The following is a 24,307-nucleotide window of genomic DNA, read 5'->3' as shown; positions in this document are numbered from 1 at the left end:
AAAAACTGAGGGGAGGCACTGCATGCCCTGTGCCACAAAATTTCTTCACGTGGCGTCTTGGGGTTATGTGCCATAGATTCATCACTCCAGTAAAATGTGATAATCTTATTTGATGAGTCATGGTAAAGGGCACTATTTTAAGGTTAAACACAAGAGGGAGCTTCAGTCAGGCTGTTCCAGGGTATACCTGATACAAGAGCACTTAGTAGCTTCACTGATTTGCTGGTCAATCTCAGGTAAAACAGACTTAATAGCTGGGCCCATTTCTGTATCACCGCCCATGTAATTGCTCTAGGTGACTGATCACATTGTTAAGTGGCTTTCTCAGCAAGTTTGAATCATTTTTTTGGTATGCATTCACAATCCAACAGCATGCACAGCATGATGATTGTAATGACCAGAGACTGGCAATTAATAAGTTCCTTTTCTTCACTGACTCTATGGCATGATGTTCTTATAAATTTTAGAGACTTTCATTTTACCATCAAAAGCTGAAAACTGTTCAATTAAGCAACTCAAGACGTGCAGAAAACTTGAGAAAATGAGGTAGAGTCTGCAGATCTGGAGCCAGAAACAGTCTGCTGGAGGAACTCAGTGGGTTGAGCAGCATCTGTTGGGAGGGAGGAGGGGTAAAGAATTGTCAACGTTTCAGGTTGGAACCCTGCACCAGGATGATGATTGGAGATGAGGGACAGCCAGTATAAAGAGAGTGGGGGAATGGTAAGACAGGGGCCAGAGGTGATGGGTGGACCAAGGAGGGGTGAAAGATGACAGGCAGCTTGAGCCAGACAGGGAGAGGGAGGAATGGAGTTGGGAAATAGAGGCAAGTGGACAATAGATTGCGACAGACAAACAAGGTAGATGGAGTCTTGTGGGGTGAGGATTAGTGAAGGTGGAGACCGCTAGGAGGCTGATAACCAGAATTACAAAGATAACTAGTGCTAACATGATGTGTTAGCCAATACTAGACTTCTGATTTCTTTCTTAAAAGGCTTTCTTTCTCTCTATTATTTCAAAACTACAAAATGAGAACATTCTAATAATTTTACCACATGTACAATTTATAGCTGCCACAATCAGCAATATTACATAAATACATTTGTGTTACTGGAGAAAGCATACTTAACAGAAATGTCAATAATTTACCACTAAGTAATTCTGTAAAGGTTAATTAAGGGGAAAGAAAGCCACTCTTTATGGTCTCTCAGAGTTGTTGAAATATGAAGAGTAAATAGAAAAAGCCATCAAGCACATTAATTAATTAGCTTCCCTTTGGCTGGCTCAGATCAGTTCCACGCAGGCAATGTGCAATTACAAGCTATTGAGGGAGAGGTTAACACAATGTGCAGACAACATCATGAGGGTGCAAGCATTTTAGAGTTTAGGGCAAAGTGGATCAACTTTGGGAGCACTAAGTTAATTTGTGTACTGGTAAAATTTGTTGTTCTGTGGCAACAGAACAGTTATTTTTATAACTCAGTTTTCATGTATTTACTATGGATGTCTACGTCGCTCACAACTTGGACTTGGCAGACACCTACGAACACACAACAGAACTGCACAAATCTAGCTGTCATTGTCGAATACAATGGACACCCAACCAGTTATTTTATGTCTTGCATTGTACTACTACTGCTACAAGACAATAAATTTCACAACGTATCCCAGTGCTGAACCTGATTATAATTCGTAATTTTCATTTAAAGTTATGTTTTATTCAAGCAAGTCTGGACTCATTGAGGCTCCAGTGTGTTTAGCTGGAGTTCTGGGACCTAGGGCTCAATAAGTTCATATGGAGTGTTGGAACAGGCCCCAGTGAGATCATAAGGAATACTGGAAACAGAATCCCAGTGAGCTGATATGGAGCAGGGTGCTGGAGAGTTTATAATGGGCATGGGATGGTCCTATGACTTTATAAGGAATGGGACGTTGATAAGTTCATAAGGAGTGTCTGCAGTGAGTTTATAGGGAGAATGGTAATAGGAACCCCATGAGTTCAATGGGTTATTTGATGAGACAGATGTTGAACTATCAGGATTGCTGAGCAATGAGATTATCAGAGTTTTAACATCCGCCTTTCATCAACACAGAAAGAATTAAAGAAAGATTAGTTTTATTTGTCACAAGTACATCAAAACATACAGTGAAATGCATCCTTTTGTGTCAATGACCAACAAAGTCCAAGATGTGCTGGGGGTAGCCCACAAGTGTTGCCGTGCTTCTGGTACCAACATAGCATGACCACAACTCACTAACTCTTACCCATGGATCTTTTTTTTGGAAAGCGGGAAGAAATCAGACCACCCAGACAAAACCCCACATAGTCACTGGGAGAACGTACTAAGTCCTTACAGACAGCAGCGGGAATGGGAGCTGTAAAGCAATGCTCTAACTGCTACTCTACCGTACCTGTAGTGCAAAGAGGATTCATCACGATGATACTGAAATTGAGAGATTGTTGCTCTAGAGATCTGAATAGCCAGCAAGGTGGAGAAGAGAGCTGGATGAGGTTTCCAGTGCTTTCACAAGGATCAAGAGGGTAGCTGTATGAAAATTCTCACAAGTAAGAGAGTCCAAAACGCAGGCCAAAAATAAATGTTAGTCACCAATAAATCCAAAGAAGAGTTTAGGAGAAATTCTTTTACCTAGTGGAAAGTGTAGATCTCACTGCAACAAAAAGCCGCTGAAGTAAAAATCATAGGTGTACTTAAGAAGAAAGTGCATAAACCAGGGATGGCGAACCTATGGCACAAGTACTCAAGATGGCACATGCAAAGCTTTTGTTGATATATGACATGTAGCGCTGCCCCTTGATATTTTAAACCCCACCCATAATGAAAAGATACACAATGATTATCTTTACTGCCAAATGAAACTAGCGCTGTGTGCATTGCTCTTGAGACAATCAAATATAAGCCGGATGTAAAATATTTGTCATCATTAATGCAGCAACAGAAGTTTCACGGAGAGTAGTGTGTTTATTTTCCTTTTCTTGACCTTTTATGAAAATGCACCAAAGCTTATAATTTCACATTCACATTTCTTATGTATGAAATATAACATCAATACTGCTTAGAAGTGATGTTATTTTTTTCATTTGTCTTTTTAGAAAATTAATAGGTTTTCTAAAATGCTTCATTTATTTCAATCTCTCAGTTATACTTTTATTAACAATAAAACAAATACTCACAAATTAGCAACAGGACCATAATTATTGTTACTAATTCATTAATCTTTGATAATCTCTGCTCAAAATTACCATGGAGTGTGAAAGAAACTTCACCATTCCTGGTTAAACAATGAAGGAAAAGGAGACAACTCAGAGTTAGTACTGGAAACTGAATTGTAAACTGCATCTTGGATCAGATAGGCTGGGAGGCCTGTTCTATGGCTGTGGTAAACTACATATACCTGTCTGGACATGCTCCCTGCTGACTGCTCCTGTGGCTTCTCCCACAGACCCCGGTATAAAGGCGATTGAGGTCTGAGCCCGGCCTCTCAGTCTCCAGGATGTAGTATGGTGGTCAACCACTGCTTGTTCCTTCTTCCAGTCAATAAAAGCCGATATCTCGCCTTTACGTCTCAGAGAGAGATATTGATGGTGCATCAATGGCATTAACCACCTTAAGTCTCCAAAACTATGCTACTTCAAGTAAAGACCAATGCAGGTTCTCAACAATTCCCCGCCTTTCCTCCATTAGACATTCGACCTGTTCAGTGCCTCCGGTAGACTGATTTTTGCTCCTAATACAAGCACACCTTTCCTGCCCCTGGACAAATAAAATGTGAAAGTAAGCAAGCAGACAATTCTCCCCGGTGGGGAGTTCAGAGCAAGTCACCTACCCTTGTGGAGGGGGGAGCAGTGTGAGGTGGTGACAGGTGTGGTTCCACTGTGCTCATGTCGGCCCCGTTGGCTATCTCTTGTTTCCTGTGAAAGAAAAGGAAGATCCATGAGGATGCGTGGAAAATCCCGTGAGGCGACTCATAGTCACGTAGTAATGTACCTCGGATACAGGCCCTTCTGCCCAGCTGGTCCATGCTGACCAAGATGTCCATCCAGACTAGTACCATTGGCCCACATTTGGTCCATAACCTTATAAACCTTTCCAACAGTCTTTTGAAATCTGCTATTGTACCTACCTCACTCATGTCGTCTGGTAGCATGTTCCACATATGTACCACCCTCTGTGTAAAAAACCTTTCTATTAAATCTTTCCTCTTTAGTTTTAAACCTATCCCCTCTTGTTATTGATTCCCCAGCTCTGGGGAAATGACTGTGCATTTATGTTATCTACACTCAGTGGTCACTTTATTAGGTACACCCGAACACCAGTTCATTAATGCAAATATTTAATCAGCCAATCGTGTGGCAGCAACTGACTGCATAAAAGCAGGCAGACATGGGCAAGAGGTCTAGTTGGTGTTGAAACCAAACACCAGAATGGGGAAGAAATGTGATCTAAGTGATTTTTAGCGTTGAATGATTGTGGGTCTCCGATGGGATGGGTTCAATATCTCAGAAGCTGCTGATCTCCTGGCACAACAGATTCTAGAGTCTACAGAGAAGGGTGTGTGAGGCAAAGCACATCCATTGAGCAGCAGTTCTGTGGGCGCGAAAGATCAGAGACAAATGGCCAGACTGGTTCACACTGTCAGGAAGGCAACAGTATCTCAAATAGCCACACGTTACAACAGTGATGTGCAGAGAAGCATCTCTGAGTGCACAACACGTCGAAACTAGAAGTGGATGGGCCACAGCAGCAAAGGACCATGAACGTACACTCGGTGGCCACTTTACAGGTACAGAAGGTAAAGTGTCCTTCATTATTTTAAACACATCCATAAAATCACCTCTTAATCTCCAATGCTCCAAGGAATTCTACGCTGACCATCCTTTCCTATTACTCAGTCCTTTAAATCCTCGTAAAACAGTATGATCAAAACTGAACACAGTTCTCTGGGTGAAATTTATTTCTTGGAATACTGTGCGAAATAGGCCATAAAACCATAAGACACAGGAGCAAAATTAGGCCATTCAGTCCATTGAGTCTGCTCCGCCATTCCATCATGGCTGATCCCAGATTCCACTCAACCTCATACACCTGCCTTCTCGCCATATCCTTTGATGCCCTGACCGATTAAGGAAACGATCAACTTACACCTTAAATATATGCACAGATTTGGCCTCCACAGCAGTCTGTGGCAGAGCATTCCATAGATTCACTACTCTCTGCCTTAAAGAATTCCTCCTTACCTCTGTTGTAAAGAGTTGCCCCCTCAATTTTGAGGCTGTGCCTTCTAGTTCTGGATACCCCCACCAAAGGAAACATCCTCTCCACATCTATCCTATCTAGTCTTTCAACATTTGGTAGGTTTCAATGAGATCCCCCTACATTCTTCTAAACTCCAGTGAGTACAGGCCCAAAGCTGCCAAATGCTCCTCATATGTTAACCCCTTCATTCCCGGAATCCTCCTCCTGAAACTCCTCTGGATTCTCTCCAATGACAATGAGATGAGGGGTCCAAACTGTTGACAATACTCCAGGTGCGACCTGACCAGTGTCTTATAAAGGTTCAGCATTATCTCTTTGCTTTTATATTCTATTTCCTTTGAAATAAATGCCAATATTGCATTTACCTTCTTTACCACAGACTCAACCTGTGAATTAACCTTCTGGGTGTCCTGCACGAGGACTCCTAAATCCCACTGTACCTTTGACGCTTGAACTTTCTCCCCCTTTTGATAATAGTCTGCACTATTGTTCCTTTTACCAAAATGCATTCTCACACATTTTGATAAATGTATACATTGTGATAAATGTAAACTCTGGCCCTTTGAGACACGGGTATCCTAATCACGGGACAATTTACAATGACCAATTGACCTACCAATCAGTATGTCTTTGGACTGTAGGAGGAAACTGGAGGACTTGGAGAAAACTCATACAGTCACGGGGAAAACTTACAAACTCCTCACAGACAGAGGCGGGAAATGAACCCAGGTCACTGATACTACAAAGCCTGTGCTAACCACTACACTACTGTAACCTCACCAGCATCTTGTAAACTGCCCTACATACTCCCAACTTCTAAACTCAGTGCCCTGATTGATGAAGGTCAGCATGCCAATATTCTTCTTTACTACCCTGGCCACTGAGGTCATTCAGACACCAAACTAACTGTATTACCAGCTGTGAAACAAGCTGTGAACCCCAGAAGTCTTCAGCTGAAACTGCAGGATTTAATGGAGCGATATGGCTGCATAGTGGTTAGCACAATCATTTTACAGCGCCAGCTATCATTACTCAGTGTTTGATTCCCGCCACTCTCTCTAAAGAGTTTGTACATTCTCTGTAGGTTTCAACTGGGTGCTCCAATTTCTTCCAAAGATGTAGGGTTAGGGTTAGTAACTTGTAAGCAAGCTATGTAGGTGCTGGAAGAATGGCAACACTTGTAGGCTGCCCCCAGCACAATCCTGAGACTGTGTTGGTCACTGACACAAACATTTCACTGTAAGTTTCAACATACTTGTGACAAATAAAGCTAACCTTTAAGGATAGATGCTAATCCATTATTTTATGCTTTTTAACCAATCTTTGAACAATTCTTCCCTCCTCCTTACAGTCACCCTCACGAGTCCTGGTCTCTTGTGAAAGCAGGATATGTGTTAACGGTGCACCTTTTCATACTTTGGAATTCCAAATCACACTACTGCCCATTACATAGAGTTAATTTGTGCACAGCAAGCTCCCATCAACCGAAATGTGATGATAAACATTGGCCAGGTCACTAAGACCTCCCTCGTTCACCTTACAAGTCTTAACTTGACTGGAATTGTCATTCATTCATCAGGAGCCCCACCATCCAGGTCATGCTCTCTTCTTGCTGTTGTCATCAGGGAGGAGGTACGGGGGCCTCAGGACTCACACCACCAGGTTCAGGAACAGTTATTATCCCTCAACCATCAGGCTCTTGAACCAAAGGGGATAACTTCACTTAACTTCACTTGCCTCATCATTGAATTGTTCCCACAACTAATTGACTCACTTTCAAGGCTTCTTCATCTCATGTTCTTGATTGCTTACTTATTTATTATTATTTTTGTATTCGAACAGTTTGTTGTCTTTTGCACACTGGTTGAATGCCTACGTTGGTGTGGTTTTCCATTGATTCTATTATGGATTTATTGAGTATGCTCACAAGAAAATGAGTCTCATGGTTGTTTATGGTGATGAATATGCACTTTAATAATAAATTTACTTTGAACTTTGAACATATTGATGATTTTTGTAAGATCCTTGTAAATTTTGCAGAGAAAACTTACAATGCTGTTCCTGGGACATGAAGGACCGAGTTACAGGAAATGGTTGAATAGGTTAGGGTTTTTGTTCCTGGAGCACAGAAAAATGAAATCTTATAGGGATATACAAAATTATGAGGAGCACAGTTAGGGTGAATGCAAGCAGACTTTTTCCCTTCAGGTTGGGTGAGACTAGAACTGGACGTCATAGGTTGAGGGTGAAAGGTGAAATATTTAAGGGTAAGCTCCTTCATTCAGAGGGTTGTGCAAATGAGGAACAAGCAGCCAGCTGCAGTGGTAGATGAGGGTCCAATTGACACATTTAAGAGAAGTTTGGATAGGGACATAGATGAGCAGGTTTGAAGGGACATGGTCCAGGTGCAGGTTGATGAGCCTGGGCAGAAGATTGGATTGGCATGGACAGGATGGGCCAAAGGGCCTGCTTCCATGCCATGGTTCTCTATATCTCTACGTCAGTAGAGGGGTAATCATATGCCATGGTGCTAGGATGACCTGCTCTTCTTCAAAATATATCTCCAGCTAGAAGGGAAGGGGTGCCCTGGGGTTAATGACTCAGAGGAGACACAGCATCTCTGATAGGACAATACAAGAGGTTCTACCAAACAAATCAGGCTTTGGTACTCTGAGAGTATGACATGTAGTTCACAGATTCCATTTAGATATGGATGGCATTATTTTGTGCTGACAGTTGGGAAAGCCAATTCATCACTCTAAGCAACAAAGCTAATCAGTAATGGAAGAACAACACACGAACAAGGCTATAAAACAATTGATTACTTGTTGTTTGCTGTACACCTTGAAATCAAATGGCTGATGTGCTTTTATTCCAAGCAATTTGCCGCACCAATGTTGCAAAGAGACGCTGGAACAGAGGGTCTGTTACTAAGACAATCTCATTACGGCCAATTTAAGGCTCACTGGGATGTTTGTCTGCTCGCCCACAAAAGATCCCTGTGTTTGTTTTTCATGTCTTAAGTTAACAGGAGAGTTTGAAATCAATCCCAGTTACTGAGGCTGCAACAGACTCTCAGCTTGTGGGGCTGTGTGGCAGTTTGGGAGGTGTGGAATGGAAGGGGTTGGGAGCAGAGGTGGGGAGGTAAGGTCAAGTTGTGATAGGCCCAATTCGGTGTCTCACATCACCAAATTGGATGAGGACAGCTGAAAAAAATGGACACATTCAAATGGCTCAAATGCTGTCTGGACTATTTCAAGAAGTAACTTTATTATCAAAACAACACAAACAAAATGTTGTTTATTTATTTCCATAGATGCTGCCTGACCTGCTGAGTTCCTCCAGCATTTTGTGTGTGTGTTGCTTTGGATTTCCAGCATCTGCAGACTCTCTTGTTTTTATTATCAAAGTATGTATATGTCATCATATGCTACCTTGAGATTCGTTATCTTGCAAGCATTTACTGTAGAGCAAAGAAATACAAAAGAATTCCAAGTCTGGATGAAGGGCACCTTTCCCTTCCAGCTAGACTATAAGACCCTACTGGTAATTGATTGAAAAGGGGTAGTAGATCATCCCAATATCCTGGTTTACACCTCCCCCTCTACCGACAGAGAATTAGAGCATAGCGGCATGGAAAGAAGCCCTTCAGCCCATTCAAGTTCAAGTTCAAGTCAAGTTCGAGTTCAAGTCACTTTTATTGTCATTTCGACCATAACTGCTGGCGCAGTACACAGTAAAAACCAGACAACGTTTTTCAGGACCATGGTGCCACATGAAACAATACAAAAACTACACTGAACTAAGTAAAACAACTCAAAAAACTACACTAGACTACAGACCTACACAGGACTGCATAAAGTGCACAAAACAGTGCAGGCATTACAATAAATAATAAACAAGACAATAGGCACAGTAGAGGACAGTAAGTTGGTGTCAGTCCAAACTCTGGGTATTGAGGAGTCTGATGGCTTGGGGGAAGAAACTGTTACAAAGTCTGGTCGTGAGAGCCCGAATGCTCTGGTGCCTTTTCCCAGATGGCAGGAGGGAGAAGAGTATGTATGAGGGGTGTGTGGGGTCCTTCATAATGCTGTTTGCTTTGCAGATGCAGCGTGTGGCGTAAGTGTCTGCAATGGCAGGAAGAGGGACCCTGATGATCTTCTCAGCTGACCTCACTATCCGCTGCAGGGTCTTGCGATCCGAGATGGTGCAGTTTCTGAACTAGGCAGTGATGCAGCTGCTCAGGATGCTCTCAATACAACCCCCGTAGAATGTGATGAGGATGGGGGGGTGGGAGATGGACTTTCAATACATGCCAACCCAAATTCTGCCTGGTCCCATTGACCTGTATCCAGATCATAGTCCTCCAAACCCTTCCTATCCATGTACCATGAACCTCTGATCTACACCACCGCCTCTCCCTTGGTTGGAGTGATTGACTGACAAATTATTGGGGTGGGGAGTTCTGGGGGTAAGGTCTATTCTCTGGTCCTGTGCATGATGGAGTTCAGGAGGATGGGTGGGTGGGGGCAGGGGCAGGGCAGGAAACTCACTGAAACCTCCTGGATATTGAAAGACCTGAGTACAGCAGATGTGGAGAAGATGCTTCCATTAGTAGGAGACTCTTAGGTTCCGAGGGCACATCCTCAGTATAAGGGAACATGGCTCTAAAACTGAGATGAGGAGGAATTTCTTCAGCCAGAAAGTGGAGAACCTGTGGAATTCATTACCAGAGAGGGCTACAGAGGCTAAATCGTTGGGTGCACTTGAGGCAGAGACTGACATGTTCTTGATTGGTAAAGGGGTAAAAGGTTACAGGGAGAAGTGGGGTTGAACAAAAATCAGCCACGATTGAATGGCGGATCAGACTTGATGGGCTGAATGGCCTAAATCTTCTCCTCTATCTTATGGTCTTGCACCTACCAATGCTAAAGCTGCATTTGTGTAATGGACCATTCATAGTGAGGGAATACAGGACTGAGCATTAACCACCAGCCAGGGACCTTTGACATTTCAGGGCAGCACAGCTTCATTTACCCTTGAATCTGACAACAGGTTATTTAAAGCAAACACAAAGTACATTGCAGATGCTGTGGTCAAATCAACACGTACAAACAAGCTGGATGAACTCAGCAGGTCGGGCAGCATCTGTTGAAATGAGCAGTCAACGTTTCGGGCCCAGACCCTTCGTCAGGTTATTTAAAGCATTTGGTGCTGAGCTGGTGGATACTCTGTGTGAACTCTGTGTGATGTTTCAGGTTTCCTGCTCTTTACCACATCAGTCGGCTCAGAACAGAACATTTATCTGATAACTGAGCTCTGGGAAGTACGTTGTTTCATCCTTTGTTGTTTGATGGCCAAGATCTCAAACTCATGGTATAGCAGGCAGCAGTCATCCCCACATCCTGTACTCTTTGGAGGCCTGGGCTAGCTACAATAGGGACCTCAAAACACTGGAGAGATACCACGGATGTTGCCTCTGCAGAATCCTCCAACTTCACTGAGAGGAGAAGGAAAACAGGCAGTGTGCTCTCCCAGGACAACATTTCCACTATCTACCTGCTCTGGTGGGGCAGACGATTGTCCGGGCTGCTGACGTCAGATGCCTGAAACAAGTATCAGGTTGGAGGCTATGCAGACAGAATATTAGGAGGACCAGCACTATGATGGCATAAATATTGATTTCTCTAACTTGCATGAATTTCTCTCCATCCATCGCTCCTTTCTCTTTTTTTCAATTCCCCATTTCCACTCCCCCTTTACCTCACCTGCCCATCATCTCCCTCTGGTGCCCCTCCTCCTTCCTTTTCTCCCATCATCTACTCCCCTCTTCTATCAGATTTGGTCTTCTCACCTGATTGCTCCTATTACCTGTCAGCTTCTACTCCTTCCCCTCCCCATACCTTCTTATTCTCGTTTCTTCCCCCTTCTTTTCCAGTCCCAGTGAAGGGTCTCAGCCCAAAACGTCAACTGCTTGTTCCTCTCCATAGATGCTGCCCGAACTGCTGAGTTCCTGCCGCATTTGGTGTGTTGTTCTTGGATAATCAGAATCAGTGATAACTAACATGCTGTAATGAACTGCATTCTGGAAAGCCAACACATTTCTCCTTTGAAACCTTTCTTGTTAACTAGATTCTTTTTTCCTACTCACATTGCCTAAATCATGCAATGATCTCAATAACACTTACAGTAAGATGTTATTCTCTAGAGTGTAGGAGAATGAGGGGAATTTTGATAGAGGTATACAAAATTATGAGGAGTATAGACAGGGTAAATGCAAGCAGGCTTTTCCCACTGAGATTAGGTGAGACTAGAACTAAAGCTTATGAGTTAAGGGTGAAAGGGCGTCCAGGTTTTCTGCGTTTAGGATGTGGACTTGGATTATAGACTTTTTATCAGTCTTATAACTTTTTTGTTCGTTTTTTTGTGCTGGGAGGAGGGATTTGGGGGTTAATGACTGTGCTGCCTTTCTTTTCTTTCTTAGTATCATGGCTACCCATTGAAGAATTTTGGAGTTGTATACGTTGATAATAAATGAACCTTTGAACTTTGAATAAAGGTGAAATGTTTAAGGGCAACATGAGGGGGAACTTCTTCACTCAGAGGGTGGTGAAAGTGTGGAACACGCTGCCAGCAGAAATGGTTGATGTGGGCTTGATTTCAACATTTAGTAGTAGTTTGGATAGGTACTTGGATGGAAGGGGTATGGGGGTGTGTGGTCCAGGTGCAGGTCTATGTGTCTTGGGCAAAATAGTAGTTTGGCATGGACTAGATGGGCCAAAGGGCCTGTTTCTGTGCTGTAGTGTTCTATGGCTCTATATCAGGTATAAACAGGTGTCTTGACAGACAGCACACACCTTCTCCATGAGGTTAAGGGAAGCTTAAAAAGTGAGAATGAAGATAGAGTGCACTGTCTGAGAGTGTGGTGGAAGCAGGTACTCACGACATTTAATTAGATTCTAGATGCATGCTATGACCTAGGAGCAAAGGACACTGAAGTGTGACCTGAAAGATGTTTATAAAACGAAAAGTGGCAAAGGTAAGGTGGATTGTCACAGTCACATACACAAGATGCTGGAGATGCCAAGCAACACACACAGAATGATGGACTAAATCAGCAGGTCAGGTAGCATCCTGTGGATTGTCAGCCTTTTCTTTCCCAGGGCAAAAGAGTCTAAAATTAGAGGCAAGGCTTTCACATAGAATGTGGAACGAACTGCCAGAGGAAGCTGTAGCAGGGGCTAAAATTACATTTCAAAGACATTTAGACAGGTACATGGACAGGAAAGGCTTAAGGGGATATGTGCTAATTGCAGGCAAATGGGACTAACTCAGGGAGACACTTTGGTCAGCACGAAAAAGCTGGACCAAAGAGCATGTTGTACTGTATAATTCTATGTCGGTGACTGTCTCTTTTACCCCTTACGCTACTGGCATTTAGGGTCCTCCATCTCTGGCAGTGTTCACAGCTTCCTTCACCATGTCAGTAGCTTCCAATAACTATAGCTCTATAGATGGCTGTGTGCTGATAAATGTTTTTAGTGTTGATAAGCGGTGATGGTTACCATGGACACTGTGGGCCCACATTCCCTCTAATTTATTTCACAGCTGTGCAGACCAACCATTGCTCTGAGCAGGAAATGTTTACATGGCCTGAAAACAGTAAGGCACTTTAAATGTTTTTATTGTAATATGCATACCATGAATATTTTACATGGAAATTGATAAATCATATACTTTTGATTTTATTTATTATTTGAAGGGTATAATGAAATAAAGTAGAAGAATGAAAACCTCTCACGTTTCATAAACTTTTAAACTTACACAGCGCTGGCATTCAGCGGGCTAGCAGTTTATTAAAAATGAGCTACCAACTTCCATTCTGTGTTTATTGTTGCAATTTGTAACTGCGTTGTAACCTGAAACACTGACAATGCAAATGCATTGAAGCTCTAAAATGTTTCAAAGTAAAGGTTGTGGTATGTTTTTTTACTTAGAATACATAATTATTTACAGGATATTTTACTATTATATTGACATAGATGCCAAAATAATGTGAGCATTATTTCAAAATTATATTAACATAATATTTTTAAACATTCCAGCTGCACGGCAACGAAGGCTATGTGAGTGGAAGCATTTCCATTACTGCGCAGCCACGCACCCACACAGCTTAGAGAGAACAGTGCTGTGGGCTGAAGTGGCTGTTTCTGTGCTATGCGTCTCTGAATCTGCCCAAATCCCTTGAGCCGGAGGTCTTGACAGGAGAAAATAGATTTATGAGAGATTAAATACTTTAAAGTTGATCTTAGGAACCTAAAGTGCCAATCCTGTTGTCAACCACAGGTTTGATGCTGTGGGAATGATATTTATCAGAATGAGATAAATCCTTTTCTATTTAAGTTTAGCAGGCAGATTCTGTTCTAAGTACTGGACCTCATGGTATGAATCATGTGATTTATTTCCTAGGGGATGATAACACTTTGCAAATAATGGTTGTTATTTGTTTTGGATTGCTCTCGTCATATAAGTTTGCAATGGACCTTATTTTTGGGTGGAGGTATTAGTTGATCGAGGGCAGCTATTTAATCAGTGCGTGTTTGACAGCCATGAAGAAGTGACTACGAGGGGCAATGGCAAGTATTAACACCCCCATGTGTAAATAGTCACAGAGGACAGGACACAAGCCAGCGTGGTTCAAGTCCTGAACTCACGGACTTCCAACCCAATGTGACTAACCAAGTCAACTGGCATCCTCACAACCAACACTTCTGGCAACCGGTGAAGCAGCCAGCGTCACGCTACTACAGTGCCAGCGACACAGGTTCAATTTCCGCCACTTCCTGTAAGGAGTTTGTACGTTCTCTCTGTCACTGCGTGGGTTTCCTCCGAGGGCTCCCACAATCCAAAGATGTACAGGTTAGAGGGTTAATTGGTCACAAGGGTGCAATTGGGTGGTGTGGGCTCATGGTGGAAGGGCCTGTTACAAAGTGCTATATCTCTAAATAAACTGTCCTTGACATTAAATATTATTATGTTTAATTCCTTACAATTAGCTTTGAAAGCGATTTTGAATGAAAGAACTTTCACTATTCATAATGGCATCCTTACAACCAACACTTCTGGCAACTAGTGCAGTTAGCATAATGTTTCTACAGCCTTAGTAGCTGGCTAATTACAAACTGGCATGAGTGTGATTTGGTAAGTGAACAAACCTAATATTATAAACTCAGGTAAATAAACGAGATACAGATGGAGATACCTCTCCACCAAAGGAGGTGAGAGGTGCTCCTTCACCTTGGGCAAGGTGTAGCACCTGTTTATTCCTCCATTCAGGGTCATGTTAAGCCATGGGAGCAAAATCCATAACATGATTCATACCGTGAGGTCCAGCACTGAGAACAGAATCTGCTGGATAAACGTCAATAGCAAAGGATTTCTCTCATTCTGATAAATATTATTTGCACATCATCAAACTGCGTTGGCACTTTTGGTTCTGAAGATCAACTTTAAGATATTTAGTCTCTCATAAATCCATCTTCTCCTGTCAAGACCTCTGGCTCAAGGGATTTAGGCAGATTCACAGACATATAACACAGAAACAACCCACAACATTGTTCCCTCTATGCTGCATGGGTTCACGACTACACAGTAACTGAAATGCTCCCATGCACATAGCCCTTGTTGCCGCGCAGCTAGAAATTTCTTTTTTATAATGTTAATATGATTTTGAAATGATGCTCATATAATTTTGCAATCTATGTCAATATATTTGCAAAATACCCTCGAATCCTCTGGGCAAATACCTCTCTACCAAAGGAGGTGTAAGGCATTTCTTCAGCCTTGGGCAAGGTGTAGCACCTGCTTAGCCCCCCGATTGGCACCACGTAAAGCCACATGAGCAGGTGGCGAACGGTTGTACAAGAAGCTGGTGCATATCACAGGCCCTGATTATGCAACCACTGACGCCAGGCAGACAATCTCCGAAGAGTATTGATATTGCCTGGGGTCACATGTCTTGTAAAGATACTGCCAGAAGAAGGTAATGGCAAACCACTGTTGTAGAAAAATTCAACAAGAACAATCACGGTCGAAGACCATGATCACCAATGTTATATGATATGATACTTAATGATGATGATGAGGTTAAACAGAAGTTAGAGGGTCTCGGAATGATGGTGCTTGTTGTAGAAAAGGTTACAACTGCAAATATGGGAGACTTCACTGTCAGGATGACGAAGGAGCTCTTGTTTGGTGTCTCAGTGTGAACAGGGGTTGCTCTTTCTTATGTGAATGACTAAGCGTCATTAGTGTCCTTGCTCAATGTCTTCCTTCATTGCTTGGCAAACTCAACCACTCATGAAAAGGAGGAGTTGTGGCAGGCGCTCCTGGGAGAGATGAGGTACAACCCTTAGGTGGGGGTGAGGGTGGAGCTGTGGTAAGGTGGGATTGAGCTGGGATGGAGATGGAGTGAGATGGGACTGAGCTGGAGAGAGGTGGGATGCTAAAGGTGGAAACAAACTGAGCTGGAGTGAGATGGGACTGCTGGAATGAGGAAGGATGCTGTGGGAGGGTGTTGAATGGATCACAAAGCAGCTGCTGACTGTGTTCTACCAATAACCTGCCCATCCTGCACAAAACCACCTCTGAACAAAGAAGGTCCACAACGCAAACTCGAACCATTCTGCATATCTCGCGAGGTGCGGGAGAGATCGCAATGATGCCACCTCTGCAAAATCCTCCATTCCCATTGGCAGAATAAGCTAAAAGAAAGTCTCCCAGGCCATAACTGTAATTAGACTCGGCCAGGTCTGATGAGTGGGCTACAGTTACTTGAGACCAAATTCTGAAAAAAAAGACACCCTATACCAAGCTCTGTTCTGACAAAAGTTCCAGGGTGTCAGAAGAAACAATTCAAGGAGGTTCTTTTCACTCCCATAAGCAAAATGGATCGTGGTCACTGACTTACGGGAATCCCTGGCATGTGTTTGTTCAGATTGGAGGAAGGTGCAGGAAGGCTTTGAGAGGCTCCAGTCCTTACTGGGAGTATGTGAAAATGGCAGAAGGAACAAATCCACTCCCAAATCAGCACCTTATTACGTACCTCCTGCTCCAGAGTCTACAGATCTATGTATACCATTTCAGAACCTGAAGAACCAGGTTCGAGTTAAGTCATCCTCCATTCCAAGCACCTGCCCAAAGAGGAGGAGGCTGATTTTCATAGACACAGAGGTGCCAGATACAGGAACCCTGAGAAAAATATCCAGCAGGTCAGTGGGTCAGACAGCATTTGTGGAGGGAATTGGTTAGTTGGTGTTTTGGATCAAGACCCTTCATCTGGACTGATTTTCCTTCTGTGGGTCTCATACCGTTTGGCAAGCCCATATCTTATTGTTCTTATTCATTCAGTCATCATGTGCTATGTCGTATGATGTAGGTGATCATGCTCTCATGACCATGATTGCTCTTGGCAAATTGTTCTACAGAAGTGGTTTGCCATTGCCTTCTTCTGGGCAGTGTCTTTACAAGATTGCTGACCCCAGTCATTATCAAGACTCTTCAGAGATTGTCAGCCTGGTGTCAGTGGTTGCATAACCAGGACTTGTGATATGAACCAGCTGCTCATACAACCATCCACCACCGGCTCCCATGGCTTCGTGTGACCCTGAGGGGGGTGGGGAGGGCTAAGCCGGTGCTACACCTTTCCCAAGGGTGTCCCACAGGCTAACAGAAGGAAGAATTGCCTTGCCCTTCCTTTGATAGAGACGGATCTCCACCCCGCCGTTCTTACACCCGCCACAAAAGCACTGTATGTCAATGGTCTTACTAGAATAATTGGGACATTTATACAGGACACAACATTAGGCTTCACTGGTCCCTGTGTCACTCACACAGTGCACAGTCTCACACCAGCACGTTGTCTATTGACTATTTCCTTAATACTGTTATTTACTGAGGAAAACAGGCGATTATTCACTCGAAAGCCATGACTGGTTGATAATCTAATCATAGGCTCCAGATGTTTAAACTGTAAGATCAAAGCACAATTGGATTACAAACTTCAAATCACTTCAGAGGTTTGGACTTCCAATAACACACACTGTTAACTGCAGCAGGGTAGCTTAATCATTTCTGAATCTGTCCTGGTGCGTGTGTGCTCTGTCATGGAGATGTGCTAATATTGCCACTGAGACATTAGCAGTCGCCAGCTCATTACTATAACTAGATCCAGAGATAATTTAAATATTTTAATAAATTAGAATAATTATTCAGGGACAATCTGTGCCCATGTCAGAGGGATAATATTTCTGGGGAGCTACAGGACAGTGAACATATCTTTGGGATCAGCTCCTTAGAATGACAGTATTAAAATCCTATTATGACTGGGGATTCATGACTGTGACCTTATCACAGGAACTTTATTGAGGAATAATATGCAGTCACATCTCAGAAATTCTATAGCCCACATAAATCATAAATATTTATTGGTCATTTCAATTCAAAGAAGCAGTGAAGCAGTCAGGGTCTGTGCATCCACCAGATAAATAGGGTCCCACCACCGGGGGTGTGTAGGCATTCGTCATAAAGTTTTGATGAGTTCCCATCGATGAGAAGATTCAAACTTCTTCAGGGTAGACATGCCTCGAACTTCACAGACCTTCTTATTCTGGCTTCAGTGCCCCTTCTCTCCGGTCCCAATGAAGGGTCTCAGCCTGAAATGTCGACTGTTCATTCCCCTCCATAGATGCTGCCCAGCCTGCTGAGTTCCTCCGGCATCTTGTGCGTGCGGCCTCAGAGAAATATCCTTCACCCATGTACAAGTGCATGTAATGAATGAAGAAGAGCAATAAAGTGTGGGCTTGCCAAAAGCTGTGAGACCCACAGAAGGAAAATCAGTCCAAATGAAGGGTCTCCACCAAATACAGATGCCAGCCTGCCTGGACTAGTTCCCCTGTTGGAAAATGTATACCCTGGCATCGAACACTAAAATCACTTGTTCCTTGGACAATATTTCCAAAGGTAAGACAAGATTACCCAAATATTTATCACTTCCCTACCTGTGGGAGCTGTAGAATCATTAGGCTATGATAATGTGTCTGTGTATTCGGCTTTAAGAACAGTGTGTTTAAGAATACTGTACCGTGGATAAGCTGGAATAAATGTAGGTAGGATGAAGCAGTACCGAAGCAGACAAAATTCCACCTCTCCAAGCAGCAATGTGCGTGTTTAATCACTATTATTCAATCACCAAGAGTTTACGGGAAATCAATGTATGCAAATTGGCTATGTTTTCTACATTGAAACAGAAGCTACTGTATGCTTCAAGAGTAAAAAATACTTCATTGGCACTTTGGGGTGGTTAGAGGTTGCAACAGATGCCATTTAACTTCAAGTACTGCATCCAGATACTGTCTATTCTAAGCCGCTGTGTGGACTCCAGAGTCATGATTGGACATCTAACAGGAAAAGACTCTTCAGTCAATTAGACTTGAGTAGTTATTGATGTGGTGACCATTATTTAAAAAATGGGCCCTCCCTTCTCTCACCCCAACCATAAACCATGTAACATATGTCAAAGATTTTAAAACTGCCTAATTTGAAGAAAAACAAATATCCTGGGAAAGTCTACCTGGACTTCCATGGTTGATGGAGCATTTCATTGACCCTAACCTTGGGGGAGTGGTAGGATATAAGAACTTGACCAGATCTGAAGTGTCCCTTAATCCCTGCGGTACAATGCAATAGAGAGTAATTCAGGTAGAATGCCTCCAGTACTCAGATAGAAAGGCTGGCTACAGTGAGGTGCAGCTAAGGCCAATGGAACTGCACCCTGTGGGATGGTGTTGACAACCTTGAGGCAGTGACCAAGTATAGCAAGAAGCTGACCACCTCAGAAGCTATCCAGTCATCTGCTCCATCAGCCAGCAAATGCCCCATCTGGGAGAGCCTGCAGTTCTACACGGGCTTCATCAGTTACCTCAGAACTCACAACAATGTGAAAACAAATCATCTTCAATATGGAGGGACTACTTAAGAAGAAGTAAATTTGTTATCGAAGTACCATAAACTAACTTGAGATTGACTTTCTTCCAGGCATTTACAGGGGGAAAAAAATATAAAAACAATACATAAACAGACAACCAATGGGGAAACAGTACTGAGAAAATGAGCTGTAAAGACCTTAAAAGTGAGGCTGGAGGTTATGGAATCAGTTCAGCATTGAGGTGAGTGAAGTTATCCATGCTGGTTCAGGAGCCTGATGCTTGAAGGGTTCTAACTGTTCTTGAACCTGGTGGTGTGGGACCTAAGGCTCCTGAACCTTCTGCCCAATGGCAGCAGTTTGAAAGAGGTATGGCTTAGATGGTGGGGGTCTTTGAGAATGGATGCTACTCTCTTGTGACAGGGCTCCATGTAAATGTATTCAATGGAGGGAAGGGCTTTGCCTGTGATGTAGACTGTATAGACTGTATCCACCACTTTCTATTGCCCGCCTTTTCCGTTCCTAGAAACCAACAGAGATGGAAAGCAGTCTGGGCTTCGTGACATTATCTGGAGTCAAGTGGGTGGAAGATATTTCTCATAACTCTTTTTTTCTAGTGTCTATCACTGTCTGTAGGATAATTAGGGATGGGTAGAAAATGCTGGCTTTTCTAGTACTGTTCAAGCCAAGACATTCATCATGAATTTCAGCCTGAAACTTCAACCGTTTATTCCTCTCCATAGATGCTGCCTGACCTGCTGAGTTCTTCCAACATTTTGTGTCTGTAAATTCCTCCTTCCTTTCTTCCTTTTCCCATTGTACTGGGAACATCACTTCTCATCCTTGGGATTAGATTTACTAATAGTTCAAAGAAAACTTACTATCAAAGTACGTATATGCCACTATATACAACCCTGAAACTCATTGTGGTGTTCAACCGATGTCGCTTCTCATCTTTGGGATTATATTTGCTAATAATCACTCTCCTGGATTGTTCTCTTACACTCTGTCATACACCAGCGAACTGACCTCCTAGCTGATACACTTCCTTACATTAAATAACACAAAGAATCTTTGTAGGCACTCAGTCCCAGTGGAAGTGTTGTCACACTGAGTGACAGTGGCAGGTGCAGCAACAGGATTCAGACACAGGTCCTGAAATCAATTCTCTTTCGCAGCTGTCGGGTTAATCTTTGCAAATAACAGAGGGAAAGAGAGGGAGAGAGAGAGAAAAAACTACTCTTACAGGACCGCACCTTAAATCATACTGAGGCAACTCTCTGTGTGTGTTTCTGTGAAAACCAGAGATCACTGACAACCTGACATAAGACTAAATTTGGCTGGTTTGACTTGACAGGCATTTGCAAAAGGGCGTCAGGCAGATGATGAAAGGATGATGCTTCTCCCCGAAGGTAGCAGTCACTTTATGTTACCGGGAACACAAATGTCAGCAATCCTGTCCTGTACGGGTTGTCTACTATATAAAGAGTGAATCATCTATGCTGTGTTAAGTCAGTATGGGCTGACCTTTATCCATTGTTTCAATATATTAAAATATCATCATTACACATGGCCTGCTTCATAATTCACTTACCTTCCAATGGTTATAAAACAACTGCAAAGCAGTGTGCAAAAGCAGAACAGATCTTGTAGTTGACTGAACCAGTCCACCTTTAGTGCAACCAGTATTTATTCAATATTATTAGAAGCAATTATTTCACTGAAGCACACAAGCCAAGAAAATATTAAATTGAAGAGCTTTCCTATTCATTCTGAGGGTCTGGTGTTGATGGCATTACCAGCATTTTAAGGTCTCAAAAGTATTAGCTGTCAACAACGTGGGTGGGTCTGGAAACAGAAAGCAGACGCCCTTCTCAAAGGACATTAATGGACTGGATAGATTTGTCAATAACAGTCCATGATCATTATCATTGATACAAATTATTTTTTAAACGCAGATGCTATTTGGATACTTGAACTTAAATCTGCTCTACTGCCACATTGATGCAGGTTTTAGATGGAAGTCCATAACTAAAGGGTGTACCAAGTGACAAGGAGTATTCCTGGTAAATGCAGACCTGTCCTGCATTTTATCATTAATTATCAATAATATTGGGAGATGCAATGGGTCCTGCCTTACCCTGTACAAATCTTCCTTTTCCCAGTTTATAGCCCGACTCAAGGGCTAACTATATCTTATTTCATTACTAACAAAGCTTAATGAACTATGTTCTCAGTTACTAAAGGGTTCTTCAATAGACACCTTAATCACTTCCCCAATCTCATTCCTAAAGATAAGGTAGAGTATAGCCCCCTTTCTGAGGCTCATGTCTGAGGGTTTATAAGACATTAGTCAGACAGCACTTGAAAGATGGTGAGCAGTTTTGGACCCCTTATCTAAGAAAGGTGGTGCTGGCATTGGAGAGAGGCCAGGGAAGGCTCACAAGAATGATTCCAGGAATGAAAGGGTGGATGTATGAGGGGTGCTTTATGGCTCAGAGCCTGTACTTGCTGGAGTCCAGAAGAATGGAGGGGGGATCTCATTGAAATCTATTGAATATTGATAGGCCCAGGTACAGCAGACATGGAGAGGATATTTCCTATAGTGGGACCAGAGGGCACTGCCTCAGTATGCAAGGACATCCATTTAGAATGGAGATAAAGAGGAATTTCTTCAGCTAGAGGGTGATGAATCTGTGGAATTCATAGTCAAGGATGTCTGTGGAGGCCAAGTCATTGGGTATACTTAAAGTTGAGGTTGATAGGTTCTTGATTAGTAAGGGTGTCATAGGTTATGGGAAGAAGGCAGGAGAATAGGGCTGAAAAGGGTAATAAATCAGCCATGATGGAATGGTGCAGCAGACTTGATGGGCCAAATGGCCTAATTCTGCTCTAATGTTTTTGTCTTTCTGAAAGGACTTTCTAGAGAAAACCCTCTTGAATTAATGAATTTTGCTAATTCCTCCCGATGAAAGCCCCATGCACTAAGGCAATCCCAGTCGATATTGGACAAGTTAAAATCCTCTATGATTACTGGGTGACACAGTGGTGTAGTGGTCAGTGTAATGCTATTACAGCACCTGCTGTAAGATCGGGGTTTAATGCCCACCGCTGTCTGTAAGGACGTTCTTCCCGTGACAACATGGGCTTTCTCTGGGTGCTCCAGTTTCTTTCCACATTCCAAAGATGGACAGGTTAGAGGTTAGTGAGTTAAGGACAAGCTATATTGGCGCTGGAAGCATGATGACACTTGCAGGCTGCCCAGCACAATCCTCGCTGATTTAATTTGATACAAATGACACATCTCACTATATATTTCTATGTGCATGTGTCAATCAAAGCTAATCTTTAATCTCCTTGGATGGCAGAGGTTGGAAGAAGGATCTAATTGTTATAAAATAGGAGTTTATGCTCTGAAATGAAGTTTAGATCTTGGAAGGCAAGGGGTAAAGGTGCTTCTGAATGCATGGGCAGATACAACTACCAGTGAGAAAGTGTGTGATACCAACTCTTTTATTAAGGTAAGAACATGATTGAGTCCAGGAAAGTGTAAACTAGTGTAAACTACACACAGACAAAATCTTCTAGTATTTTACTTATATCGATCGTTACCTTCACTCTTCCCCACCACTGTTTTCATTTCAATGGCATTAAATCTAACTGGAGAAATGTAAACCATTGCCTTACACTCATCCTGTTTTTCTCACTGAAATTCTCCTAGAAATGGTGGTTTACTTTCCATGACAAAAGGCCTCCTTAATTCTGACGCATGTCATATGTGGAAGCCAGAGATTTTGATCAGTGATTTGTTAATCGCAAAGAAAATCAGACACACACAACCTGATGACAGGGTCTCGGACTAAACGCATTTTACCTTGGGTAAGACAAGGTGCCGGGTATCCGCGTCTCAGTGTGTAATCTGCTCTCCCTGCTGAACGGGTGATGGTCTGTAAATACCAAGCAGCTTCTACACGAGATGTAACAAGCACTAATAAAACCCACAGAACTAATAAACTGAAGGCTTAAGTCTTTGACAAAGTCTCTAAATGCTGGTAACATAACTTCCTGACAAGATCTTGATGGCATTACATGACTTGTAACCTTTGCTCAAATTGGCTAACAAAAGTCCAACAGCAACACCGCACAGAATTACAAAGCTGATCTGTCACAGAGACAGGCTGTTTTGGCCCAGCTGCTCTCTCCCAGTGATTACCTGTCATGCAAGTGTAGCTCCAATGAGCTCAATGTCTGAGAACAGTAAGGGACTTGTGAAACTTCTGGATTGTCACACAAAGCCCATTAAGTCCTTCAGGGAAGGGAATCTGCCATCGTAACTGGTTGTGGGTGACATGACTCCAGGCCAACCAGTGTCGCTGACTCCCATGTGTCTCCTCAGCTCAAAGTATTTGCGGATGGACGATAAATGATCACTGAGGTCCACACAGAATGGGCCCTATTGGCTCAATTAGTTGATGATGTTCATCTATGCTATTTCCATTTGCCTGTGTTACCTGTATTCCTCTGCTCCATTCTTATCCAACTACCTGTGCAAATGCCTTTTAAACATTCTAATTGTTCCTGCCTTTGCTGCCTCCTCTGATTCCATATAACTATGACCATCTTTGTGAAAACTTCACCCTCAGATCCCCCTTAAATTTCTACCCTCGCACCTTAAACCAGTGCCCTCTAGTTTTAATTTTAGACTCCACTACCTCAGGAAAAAGATTCTATCTACCCTACCTATTCCCTTCATAATCTTATAAGCCTCCATAAGGTCTCCTCTTGGCCTCCCACATTCCAGTGAAAATAAACCAACCCACCCAATCTCTTCTTAGAGGTAAAGCCCTCCATTACAGGTAACATCCCAGTGAATCTCTTTTTCTGAAGTTACCTGTAGAGTGGTGATCATAACTGTATTCAATAATCCAAGTGTGGTCTATCCAATGCTTTCTGAATCTGCAACATGACTTTCCAACTCTTATACTCAATGTGTTGGCTAATAAAGGCAAATCTTCTTCACTATCCTATCTACTGGTATTTCCAGTCTGTACTT

The 24,307-nt window shown here is 42.8% G+C and overlaps 1 protein-coding gene across 9 annotated transcripts in view; it reads right to left on the bottom strand.

Annotated features, from left to right (window-relative positions):
• Positions 1-24,307, bottom strand: part of LOC140731666 (rap1 GTPase-activating protein 2-like) — a 492,373-nt gene that overhangs the window by 105,029 nt on the left and 363,037 nt on the right. For all 9 annotated transcript variants that reach the window (XM_073053304.1, XM_073053305.1, XM_073053306.1 and 6 more), the window contains one exon: positions 3,844-3,928. In XM_073053304.1, the coding sequence (XP_072909405.1) occupies positions 3,844-3,928 (85 nt within the window). The remainder of the gene's footprint in view (positions 1-3,843; positions 3,929-24,307) is intronic.

Source organism: Hemitrygon akajei, chromosome 8 (genome assembly GCF_048418815.1).
Source record: "Hemitrygon akajei chromosome 8, sHemAka1.3, whole genome shotgun sequence".
In the NCBI taxonomy this organism is placed as follows: domain Eukaryota; kingdom Metazoa; phylum Chordata; class Chondrichthyes; order Myliobatiformes; family Dasyatidae; genus Hemitrygon; species Hemitrygon akajei.
This window is presented reverse-complemented; position numbering and strand designations above follow the sequence as displayed.